The following is a 12,836-nucleotide window of genomic DNA, read 5'->3' as shown; positions in this document are numbered from 1 at the left end:
AACTCTACAATATTGGTCAAGTATAATGTTATTTATAATAACAATAATATGTTTATATTTTAAGATTTATTAACTGATTCCTTCTAGTAATTCTATGAGACAGATAAGAGAACCATGGTTATTTTCATCTGTAAAATGATAGAGTTGAGCTAGATAATCTCTAAAGTCTCTTTTAGATCTGCCATTAATATTACATGTCATTGTGAATATAGTGACCATGGAATGCCACTAATTCCTATCCATGGATTCTAAAGAAATGAGGACAGGTTTGGGAGGCAGCTGCCTGTTGTGAAATATGAAGGGAATGGAATAACAAAGATTCTTTTTAATATTGCTAATTGAATAAAAACACAGAATAATTCCATAAAATTGTATTCCTCATAGTTCATAAGAGTGGATTTTTATGACAAAGCAAATAATGTGCTTAACAGTAGGTGAAGGTTTAAAACTTCCAGGGAATAATAGCACACAAAAGACAGTTTTTTAATTTTGTCCAGAAGACCGAGATGCTCTGTCCTAAATCTCTTTCAGAATCATTCACTTCTTCTCCCCATACTGACCTTCTTTGGATGAGAGGACAGACCCAGATGATCTATTCCAACCTACAGCTAGTATAGTGGGATTTTTTCCCTATATTAAATCAGTATAAAAAATTACACAAGCCTCTAGCATTTTTGGCAAAGTTTCAAGCACTACAAGAGATTTCTGATTAATTTCTAGAGAAATTGTAAGGAATATGGACAGAACTAGGTCTTCCCATTGCTTTTTTTTTAATACTTCCTTCCCCCGTGTTATCTCTCTCTCCCCTCTCTCTCTCTCTCTCTTTCTCTCTCTCTCTCTCTCTCACACACACACACACACACACACACACACACACACACACACACACACACACACACAAATATAAACACTTAAAATCACTATGGAATGTTTATGATTCCTTACTCTTTGCTCTTAGGGGAAACATCCTGGTGGTCAGCATAGCCTCCAATTGTATTAATCTATGAACCAGAATCCAGAATCATCACAGGTCATTCCCAAGTGGCATTAACTATACTAACTCTGCCCACACTCCTTCCCACAGACAAACAAGATATCTTCATTGGAAATACACATAACATAGACCCCCTGCTCTCCTGACTGCCTTTCTATGATACCAGACACCCCCACAGACCACACTAATACAGCTAGGAAAGAAAACAATCAAGAACCCAAACCTAACATAGTCATGCTGGCAGAAAATAGCTAGATCCCTCCTTGCTTTCTCCTTACTCTCATGTCATGTGTCATCTTTCTGCAGATACAGAGAGAAGGCTAGTTTTAGAGTATCAGCAATGCATGAACCTTTTTTTCTCCTAGGTAGAGCAGTGGATGGAATTCTGGACCTGAAATAAGGAAGACATGAGTTCAAGTTCAACTTCAGATACTGGGAGACCATGGGCAATTCTCTTAATCTCTGCCTTAGTTTGCTCAATTTATAAAATAAGAATAGTAACCTATCTCAAAGGGTTGTTGTGAGGAACAAATGAGATAATATTTGTAAAGCACATAGCACAGTGTCTGGCACATAGGAGGTATTTAATAAATGTTTGTTCCCTTTTCCCTTCCCTTTATTTATCCTGGTTGATCACAGCTCATGGGGTAATGAGGGCCTGTATTTATGTAGTAATGATGGAAATAAGGAGAAAGAGATAAATGCAGACAAAGTAGATTCAATAGGATTTGATACCTGAGAGGACAACATTAAAAATTCAAACTTGAGAGACAAGGTCTTGCCACTGACAAAAGCAGTTCACTAAGGAAGAGAAGATTTGTGGCAGGGAATAATAAGTATAATCCTGGGAAATGTAGATTTTGAGGTACACAAAGAAGATGCAGGTAAAGTCCTGGGTCTGTAAATTAGGAGAAAAATCAATGCCAGTAATATAAATTAGATAATAACTTTAACTTTATATATGCTTTCTGATTTACAAAAGTACTTTATCAGTATTTTCTCATTTAGTACTCACAGAAACCCTTTGAGGTTAGTACAAAAATTATTGTCCACATGTATAGGTCAGTAATTCAGTTCATTGGCTTGACCAAAGAACACAGCTATTGAAGTGGCACAACCAAGGCAGAAGCCCTTGTCTCCTGACCCTCATCCAGTGCCCTTTCTATTCAATAGTCACTACGAGGCCACCAAAGAAAGTCTTTTCCACCTTAGTTGTGCCAAACATAGCCATGTGGTGGCCGAAGAGCACTTGATCCTGAGACATCATCTTCTCACCAAGATTCCAAAGGACCTTTGGTGCAGCCCTATGAGAAGCCATTCTCCTGAGCAAGAGGGAAACTGAGCTTTGCCTTAAACTCTGAAATATTTTGTTAAATACTTTGAAGAAAGTTTTATTATTAATGAAAAAAGAAGTGAAGCTTCTTGTTTGTGTGTTTAGAGAACTTTGACTTTTCAGTATGAATGTAGGATCACAGTATAGTAGAACACTTTACTCTGTGCTCTATGGATTTAAGAATAATCCAAAGACCAGGATTCAAGTTTACAAACTATGTGACTTTGGATATTAATATTATTATGACTACTACTACTAATGATTATAATAATAAGCAGTATTTATATTATACTTTAAGGCTTGAAAAATATGTTATCTCATTTGATCTTCACAACAACCTAGTGAGGTAAGTGATATTGTTAACTCCATTTTTAGGAGACTGAGCCTAAGAAAGAATAAATGACTTGCTCAGTATCACTTGGTAAGGATCTGAAGCAGGATTTTAACTCAGGTCTTCTGGATAGCACTCTATTAGCTGCACCACTTAGTAATGCCATTTTCTTCATCTTCATACTCTGTGAAAATTCTTGTGAAGAAATTATTTACAAAGAAGCCTTTGTAAATATGAGATATAAATAAAATATTATAAATGCACATCATTATTATATGGTTATTGATCAAGGACCCTGATAAATACTCTTTTATTTAAAAACAAAAAAGTAATGATGTCAAACACAGTACAAAGAAGTAATTTGATAGATGTCACTCCACTGCAGATGAAAGTCATGTGCAAAATTGACAAGAATCTAGCATTTAAAATGTGGCCAAAATTTAATTACAAATAGAAAGGTGTCAGTTGGATAAAAAGATGCTGTTTTCCTTTTCTCCTGTAGTAATCATCTCCTGTCCTAAGCTTAATTGTCTTGCTTAATCAAATGAGATTATCCAAGAAAAAACACTTGCATTTAAAATGTTTTATGCTTTATGAAATATCTTCTAATTTACTGGTCTCTTTTCTCTTGTCTAGGACTTGTATCATCAGTCCTATGACTGTGTCTGTGTCATGTTTGCTTCTATTCCGGATTTCAAAGAATTTTATACAGAATCAGATGTCAACAAAGAAGGCTTGGAGTGTCTTAGACTCCTGAATGAGATCATTGCTGACTTTGACGATGTAAGTGCTAATACTTTTGGAAAATGAACTGTGTATATACCATGAGATCATATGGGGTTGAGGATTTTGCAAAATAATGAATTGGAATCATATTTTAAATAAAATCAATAAATTTTGAGTGAAGGAATTCTACTGTATCATATCTGATGATCACCATTGTAGCCTCTTGCTGGCAGTGATAAATATAATCCATTAACCTAAATTTAGACTCCTTACGATGGCAGAATACAAATGTGTATTTTATTAACAAAGTTAATATGATTATTTGAATCTGACATCAAAAACTGTTAAATAAAGAATATTATATGTGCTCTAAATGCCAATTAAATTTTTAGAGAGGCATAAAGCTCAAGGAAATTTTTCTGATAGTGCCTTTGTGTGTGAAAGGATAATAAATATATTCTTCTCTTTATGTGATTCTCAGATCAGGGTGCATATTCTAAAATGATTAAGTGATTTGTTGTATTCCATTTTGAAGACTATGCAAAACTACCATCTGTTCTTTAAAATAAAAGTAAATTATGCTGCTTAACTTGTCTTTTTTTTCTGGAAAGCAAAGTGTGCTACTCTTTCCACAAGGGTATGGAGTTTAGAATTCAAAATGTCAGGTGTTCTGTGCTAACATTCACAACAAATCTGAATATGATTTAAAGATTATTTTTTGTTTTCAGGAATATTGTCAATGCTCCATCATGATCATATATAAAATGGAGGGAATGTAAGATTCATTGGCATATGTTATCAATAAACCATAGACACATTTTTATATAAAATAATATATTTAGTCAGTAAGTCTTCCTAGATTATCACTCTCATTTTTAATATATCTTACATAATTTTATTTGCCACCTCCTTCACTGAGAAACTATCCTTGGAAAATGTCAATTATAATAACAGAGCCCAAACTATTTTATAGCATCTCCTTTGGGAACCAAGTCTGTTAAATGTTGTAAAAGATACACAGCAATATACATTGGATTGGATAATGTAGTGAAAAACTAGGGGGGAAATGGATGTCCTTCTCTTCATTTGTTGGCTAAAACTCTACCCTGAAGCCATGAAGTCTCAGGTGAATAACATCGTGCTTGTAAGATGAATTCATTTAAAAAAAGTAATAGTTGGATTTTTCCTTTAATATGTTGGCATAGCTAAAGTTTTATAAATATGGAGATACAAGAGTTGAGTCAAATAATCAAGCATGTACTATATATCAGACACCATGCTAAATGCTATGATAATAATTTAATCTAAACCCCCTCAGCAACAAGAACAGCATTTGTATAGCACTCTCATGTTTATAAGATGTTTTATAAATATAATCTCATTTTATCCTTACAATTGCCCTGTGAGGAAGGTGCTATTATTATCTTTATTTTACACATAAGGAAACTAAAGCAGACAGGAGTTAAGTGACATATCCATGATCACACAGTAAGTGTATAAAGCAGGTTTCTAACTCAAGCCTCCTTTCTCCAAGTCCAGCTCTCTTTCTATTGTGTCCCCTATCTAAGACCGGGAGAGATTAAATGTCTTTTACAGCATCATATAACTATTTAGTAACAGAGTTGGGATTCAAATCAAGTTCTAGGACTCCAAATCCAACATCTTTCCACTGTTCCATTCTTTTTGTAGATAGATAAACAAAGAAAGATAAATAGACATGGATTTAGAATGTCTTCCATAGAATCCAAATTATATATTAATTATGTTTCCAGTGATTCTATTAAGACCCTAATACTAATGTCCATGGCCTCTTATACTGGTTATAACTGGATAGAATGAAGAATAAAGGGTAGGAAGAGGAGGGTATATGCAGGCTTTTTCTGTCGGCATCTTTAATTCCATCCACCCATCTCTGAACAGAAAGAAATCATTTTCTATTCCCTAAAACCTTTCTTTCTTCCCTTGATTTCTCCCCTTACTTTCTCTTCCTCTTCTCATCCACCCTTGCCCTTTCTTTTCTGTTCATGCTTTTATTCCCCTCTTCCTTAAACCATGTTCTCACTCTCACCACTTTTTATTACATTATTCTGAATACATATGTAATGATCAACCATATATAACCTTTTTATTTACACAAAGTCTCACATCTTTTAAAAAGTCAGAAATGTTATTTCTAACCAAGAATCATGAAAGCTACTCAGAATCATCATTCACTGGCTTCAGTATTTGAGTATCTTGAGTCCATGACTACCAAATTCTGAAAGATATTTTCTGAAAACTACTCTACTTCTCTCCAAGAACAGCCTGCTCATGACATGTAATCTATTAAACTATTCTCTCAGGTAAAAGGCCTAAGGCAAACAAACTATAGCCGAAAGCAAGTTCACATTGACATGAACTAGGTATTTAGAGTGCTGCTAACACGTTCACTCTTGGGTCAGTACAAACCTCAGTAATTGAATAATTGTTATTTATTTCTTCATAGTTGCTGTCCAAACCAAAATTTAGTGGAGTTGAAAAGATCAAGACCATTGGAAGCACTTACATGGCAGCCACAGGACTGAGTGCCACTCCCAACCAAGAACACACACAGGTACAGCACAAATATAAACCCAGCCAGGAACAAAAGTGATTGTATATGTGCTCTTTATGTTCATTCACAAAGAATTAGGACAGACATGCCACAACTGATCCTTTCGAATAACACAGAAACCTGGTCCCTACAGTTGTGTTTATACACTGAATCTCATTTACTTTGGCAAGTTTGTAAGTTCCCTGATTCATAAAACTGTCCTCCCTTCTTCTCGTGGCCCAATTGGCACTCAGCAAGACCTCAAGTACGTGCTAGATAGAGAAAAACAACCTTCTACATGACCTCTTTCTTGATTCTCAATTACTAGTATCTCTACCAAATACGTTGTGTCTATTTTGTATACTTGGGTCCAGAAATTGTGTCTCTGTTGCCTTTGTAGACGGCTTGGCTTTAGAACATCTGAGCCACAGTAGGTGTTTAATAATGTTTGTTCATTAATTGATTAATTATTCTTCCTTCTCTTTGCCTTTTTTTCTTAATACTCTCTTTTAATGATGTCACTCACTTGCAAGGTTTCGACTATCACCTCTATACAAATGTCTGTCAAATCTGTATCTTCACCTTTAATTTCTCTCTAGCTCCAGTTTCATATGTGTAATTGCCTACTCAACATTCCCACCCGGTTACTACTGGATATCACTTCAGATTTAATACATTTTAAACCTGACTGTCATCTTGCCTATAAAAATTAACTGTCTATTCTCCCTTCTATATTCCTTCTATCAGTTTTCATCATTCTCTTTGTTAGAGGTTAAATCTCAAAGTGACTTTCATTTTCTTTGTTCCCCACAATTTTATAGCCATCATCCTTCACACTCTAGGGTCCTTTTGTATCTTCTTGGATAATTACAACATTTGTCTCCTGTTTTTCCTCCCCATCCCATCTCCTTTAATCTTTGTCACTTCAACATACATAGTAAGGATCCCTCTGACACTCTAATCACATCTATCTCATATTTATTTCCACTGTACTTGAGTGGCCAAGTAGTAAGGCTCCATCCTGCACTGACTATATCATCAATTAGTACTGTTTTGCCCTCCAAAATCTTTTTTAAAATTTTATTTAATTGATTAATTAAGAGAATTTTTCCATGGTTACATGATTCATGTTCTTTCTCTCCCCTTCTCCAACTCCCCTCCTGTAGCCAATGCACAATTGCACTGGGTTTTACATGTGTCATTGATCAAGACCTATTTCCATATTATTGATATTTGCACTAGGGTGATTGTTTAGAGTCTACATCCCCAATCCTATCCCCATCAATCCATGTGATCAAGCAGTTGTTTTTCTTCCGTGTTTCTACTCCCACAGTTCTTTCTCTGAATGTGGATAGTGTTCTTTCTCATAAGTCCCTCAGACTTGTCCTGAACCATTTCATTGATGCTAGTAGAGAAGTCCATTACATTTGATTGTACCACAGTGTATCAGTCTCTGTGTATAACGTTTTCCTGGTTCTGCTCCTTTCATTCTACATCACTTCCTGGAGGTTGTTCCAGTTCCCATGGAATTCCTCCATTTTATTATTCCTTTGAGCACAATAGTATTCCATCACCAATATATACCACAATTTGTTCAGCCATTCCCCAATTGAAGGGCCTCGCCTCATTTTCCAATTTTTTGCCACCACAAAGAGCACAGCTATGAATATTTTTGTACATTTTTTTTCCTTATTATCTCTTTGGGGTACAAACCTAGCCATGCTATGGCTGGATCAAATGCCCTCCAAAATGATCTTCATGCTCTCTCTTCAAATACTACCTTTCTACCTGTCAACTTTCCCCACTGCCTCACACTGTTTCACAAAGTCATCTATCCCCCTGACCCATTCTATTTCACTCAATATATTGATCTCCATCTGGTTTTACTTGATTCCCAATCCATCCTGGTCTCCAATCTACTGCCTCAACCCTTGTCCTCACCAATACAGTTTTGTATCCTTGACCTTTCATGGTGCCTATTCAAGTCCTTCAGTCCTGAATAAGTTCCACATATCCTTATAAGCTTTTATACAGAACATATCACCTTTGACAGTCCATCTAGTCCACCTACTGTACATGCCCACACCCAGACTTTGTTTTCTTACCACAAAGCATTACTTAGCATGGCTACCATGCCTTCAGGGATTCAGAGACCTTTCTCTAGCCTGTCTCAACTAGCTCACTGTCCAGATGCCACTGACACACAGGAGCACTGCCCCAGGGAATTCATCCTCCTCACACCAGCTCCTATTGCTTAGCTCCCATCCTATAGCAACTCACCACCTTCCTAGCCCTTCCTCTCCATGAGCTAACCTAAAGTCTCATTATGGTTCCTCCCTTGCATCCACTTCTTCCCCTTCCTAACAGTCACTAGTCAAAAACCATTTTCATTACTGTCTAGACTCTAAAAAGTCTCACCTTGTAGAATTTTCCCTCTAAAGCCCTAAGACTTTCCGAATTCCCTAAACTTGAATCCTCCTAAAGGTGTTACTTCTCTTAAAGGGAATGTGAAGTCCTTGACAGCAGGTATTATCTTGTTTTTCTATTTGTATTACTAGTACATAGCATGATTTTTGAATAAACATCAATCACATAATCAATGTTTTTCTGTTCAGAAATGCTCCTAAGTCCTCACTGATGCTTTCAAGCCTTTTAATTTCTCCATTGTTAATCCCTTAAAATTCCCCCATAATGTCTCTCTTAGATATTTTTTACTTTCCCCAAGTTCCAAACTTTCCCCAGCCACACTATTGACTAATGATCTTTTCCCTACTGAGAAGACCAAATTATTTGGTAAGGGACAAGAGTTTAATGTTTGGTGACCTGAGGAATCATCTAACCAGTACAAGGAACCTATGGGTAGACAACCAGAGGGCACAAAATGAAAGCAGCAGATAATTCTGGAAGGTGGACCCCCAGTGGAATAACAAGGGGATGATTCAGGAAGGACCAGAAGAGCATAGCTCTGGTCTCTGATATGCCACCAATAGTCTGATCAATTTAGAACAAGAGAAAAATAAATAAACTAATTACACAGGTATGTATATATACTACCAAATGCTCTATATTACTAATACTAATACAAATTAATATAACTCTAAAGTACCACTATCAGTGTTGGAAGGAAGGAAGAGAAGAAGGGAAGGAAAGGAAGTGAGGGAGGGAAGAAGGAAGAAAGGAAAGGAAAAGAAGGAGGGAGAGGAGGAAGGAAGGAAGGAAGGAAGGAAGGAAGGAAGGAAGGAAGGAAGGAAGGAAGGAAGGAACGAACGAAGGAACGAAGGAACGAAGGGAGGGAGGGAGGGAGGGAGGGAGGGAGTGGGGAAGGAGAGGAAAGGGAAATAGAAAGGAAGAGATGGGAATACAGAGGAAGGGAAGAGAAGGGAAGGAAAAGGAAGGAACAGAAAAAGATAGGGGGAAGCTGGGTGGCTCAGTGGATTGAGAGCCAGGACTAAAGACTGGAGGTCCTAGGTTCAAATATGGCCTCAGATACTTCTTAGCTGTGTGACCCTGGGCAAGGAACCTAACCCCCATTACCTAGCCCTTACCACTCTTCTGCCTTGGAACCAATAGACAATATTGGTTCTAAGATGGAAAGAGGATAAGGGTTATTTACAAAAGAAAAGAAAAGATAGAAAAAGATTTATATGTATATATATATTTATATATATATATAGTAATTTATATTGGAGTTTACATTTTACAAGGAGATAATTTAACTCATGAAAGCAGATAAGATCAGGAAGGGAGAAAGTATAGAGAGAAGTGAATTCAGAATTGGTATTTGGGAAACAATACTAAACCAATTCTAAATTTCCCATTCCCTAGGGAAATAGAAGAGAGGAAGTGTGATATAGTAGGATAGAATGATAGACTTGGCATCAAGAGGACTTGTATTAAAATACTACTTCTGGCACTTCCAGATGTCTGACCATGGGAAAGTCATTTAATTTCATACTTTCTTCATCTATAAAACCGTGATTATAATAACTATAATACCTAGTTCATAGTCTTGTTCTGAGACAAAAAAGCTAATGTATGGAAAAAGAGAGAGCTTTATAAACTTTCAAATACTCAATATATGTCAATGGTGATAGTGATGCATGAACAAAGAAATCTGCAAAATAACCAGAGCTATCAGATAGAAAATCACAAGTCCTTAATACATAATGTAAACAATACATATATAGTTAGTTACCTGTGATGAAAATCATTGGAAGAAAACTGGACTTTGGTTTTGACTCCTGCCAATAACAGTTACTAAATATATGATCATGACCAGCTCATTAAATTTCATTCCCAGTTTTCCTTAATCTTTAAATTAGGGGATGAAACATGTTTTTCCTGATCAAACATGTATAACCTTGATCAAACTGCTTTCCAGCTTAGAATGGGGGAAGGAAGGGAGAGAGGAAGAAAATTTGGAACTCAAAATTTCAGAAAACGAATGTTAAAAATCATTACATGTAAATAGGAAAAAAGCAATATGTGTATATATAAATGTATATATATATATATATGCATATACATATATATTTTTAAATTAGGGGTGATAATAGTTTCATGATCCCTGACACAGAAGGACAAGACTCAAAGTGGAATATTCTAACTAAAGCACTTTATAAACTTTAAGGTGTGATGTCAGCTACTCTTGTTGCTGTCATTGTTATTAGATTAGCTAGGAGGGACAAAAACAATATGCTCGGGGGCATCTGGGTAGCTCAGTGGATTAAGAGCCAGTCCTAGAGAGGGAGGTCCTAGGTTCAAATCTGGTCTCAGCCACTTCCCAGCTGTGTGACCCTGGGCAAGTCACTTGACCCCCATTGCCTAGCCCTTACCACTCTTCTGCCTTGGAGCCAATACACAGTATTGACTCCAAGAAGGAAGGTAAGGGTTTAAAAAACAAAACAAAACAATATGCTCCCGGAATACATAGGAGAGGAAATAACACATTTAGCTGAGATGACCGTAGAAAATATAGCTCATGATGTGGCATTTAAGTATGAGGAATGTAGTACATTTGGATGGAGAATAAGTCATACAAGCACCTGGTAAAATTTACCTTTTCAACGTCATCTCTGTACTTTACTTCTCTTCATCTGTTCTAGCCAAATAACTCAAGGTTATACAAAAAGGAACCATGCTTTTTTACCCTTGTATTTTGTCTATCATATTTCCTAATAACTTTTCTGGTTTTCTGCCTATACTTTCAGAGGCCCAACTATGCAGAGTGAAAAAGGAGTGATGGAAAATCAGGAGACATATGATGGATGGTTTTGAGTGACAGATTATAGAGATGAAATATTCACAGGATTTAAAGATCTTAGAGATCTTGTAACTTTTACAAGTGACTGCCAGAATAAGGGCATGACTTTCTCAAGGTTACACAGGAATAAAGTAGCAAAGCCTGGCCTCAAACCCAAGTACCAAGACTCCAGATTTATTGTTCTCTAATTGAGCCATGCAGTAGACAAGGAACAATAACTGAACATTTAGAAAAGAAACAGAATCAAAAAAAAATCTTTAAAGAGAATAATTGTTGGTTGCTTATAAAACTGGTGAGTTTTAAAACAGGAAAACCATTTAAACTATAGTAATAGATTTAATTCAAGGTTACAAGGGCCTGAACTAAGTTGATGGCAATAGGTATGCAAAGCGAGGGATAAATAAGAAAAATTTTGTGAATCAACAATTAACTGTATTTGGTGACTAACTGGATGTTAGAGCAAAGGTGAAAGAGGAGTAAAAGCCATTACATACTTATTGAAATGAATTATATTCTTCCTTGACCTGAAAATTGGAATGTTAAACCACTCAATTTAATTCTTGCTTTTGGAATAAATCCACGTTTTCTCTCTATATTATTTAACTTCTCTGGAAAGAAAGGAAGGAAGGAAGGAAGGAAGGAAGGAAGGAAGGAAGGAAGGAAGGAAGGAAGGAAGGAAGGAAGGAAGGAAGGAAGGAAGGAAGGATTTCAGAGGATAGAGTGCCAGATCTGAAGTATCTTCCTGAATGCAAATCCAGCTGCAGACAGTTACTAGCTGTGTGACCCTGGGAAAGCCATTTAACTTTGTTTTGCCTCAGTTTCTTCATTTGCAAAATAAGCTAGAGAAGGAAATGAAAAACCATTCCACTTTCTTTGTCAAGAAAACCTCAAATGAAGTAAGGAAGAGTTGGACTGGATAAGCACATGTTACAGAGTTTTAATGGGGGTCATAATTTTGGGTTATGCCCTCTAAGTTTCCTTTAAATTTCAATTTCTATTAGTCAGGGACCATTTGTGATAAATTTATTTGTCAGAAAGGAAATGTTTTGTTGTGTTTTGGTTTTTTTTTCCCTATAATGAAATTGTTCTTCCTTACTGTGACTTAGCTATAATTTTCCTGCAAAGTATATTTGTTACACAGCCTTTTGTTTATTGGCTTACCAGCTTGTGTTTCTAGTTAAAGATCAAAAGAAATTTTACCTCTACATACCTTCATGAAGTGTTTTTTTTTTCCTTCTCTCACAAGCTTAGCAACGTTTGTGCCCTATAAGATAAAAGCTTTCAATGTGTTGTTCCCAATAAAATTTTGTTTATGGTGTTAATTGAAATCAATTTTTCATTTTCAAGTTATTCATTAAAAGTAGAAATATTATCTTCTCTTGCAACAATATCATTCTAATTACAAAGGTCCATAAGTGATATGTCTTATTTCTTTTCTGAGTCATGAAAGCTTTTCTTCTGGGCCACATAGTCCAAGCCTTGCCTTACTTAGATAATGATGCATAAATAATAACATTTATATAGTGCTTCAAAGTTTGTAAAGCACTTTGATCTTCAAAAAAAACTCTGGGAGGTAAGTGCTATTATTATCTCTATTTTAAATATGAGAAAACTAAG

General features: G+C 35.9%; 1 protein-coding gene across 1 annotated transcript in view; it reads left to right on the top strand.

The window, feature by feature from the left end:
* ADCY2 (adenylate cyclase 2) overlaps positions 1 to 12,836 on the top strand; it is a 580,155-nt gene that overhangs the window by 545,142 nt on the left and 22,177 nt on the right. Inside the window, 2 exon segments of the mRNA XM_001363655.5 lie at positions 3,295 to 3,441; positions 5,870 to 5,977. Coding sequence (XP_001363692.2) covers positions 3,295 to 3,441; positions 5,870 to 5,977 — 255 coding nt within the window.

Source organism: Monodelphis domestica, chromosome 3 (assembly GCF_027887165.1).
Source record: "Monodelphis domestica isolate mMonDom1 chromosome 3, mMonDom1.pri, whole genome shotgun sequence".
NCBI classification, from domain to species: domain Eukaryota; kingdom Metazoa; phylum Chordata; class Mammalia; order Didelphimorphia; family Didelphidae; genus Monodelphis; species Monodelphis domestica.
The sequence above is the reverse complement of the archived record's forward strand: the minus strand, read 5'-3'. Positions and strand labels throughout refer to the sequence as shown.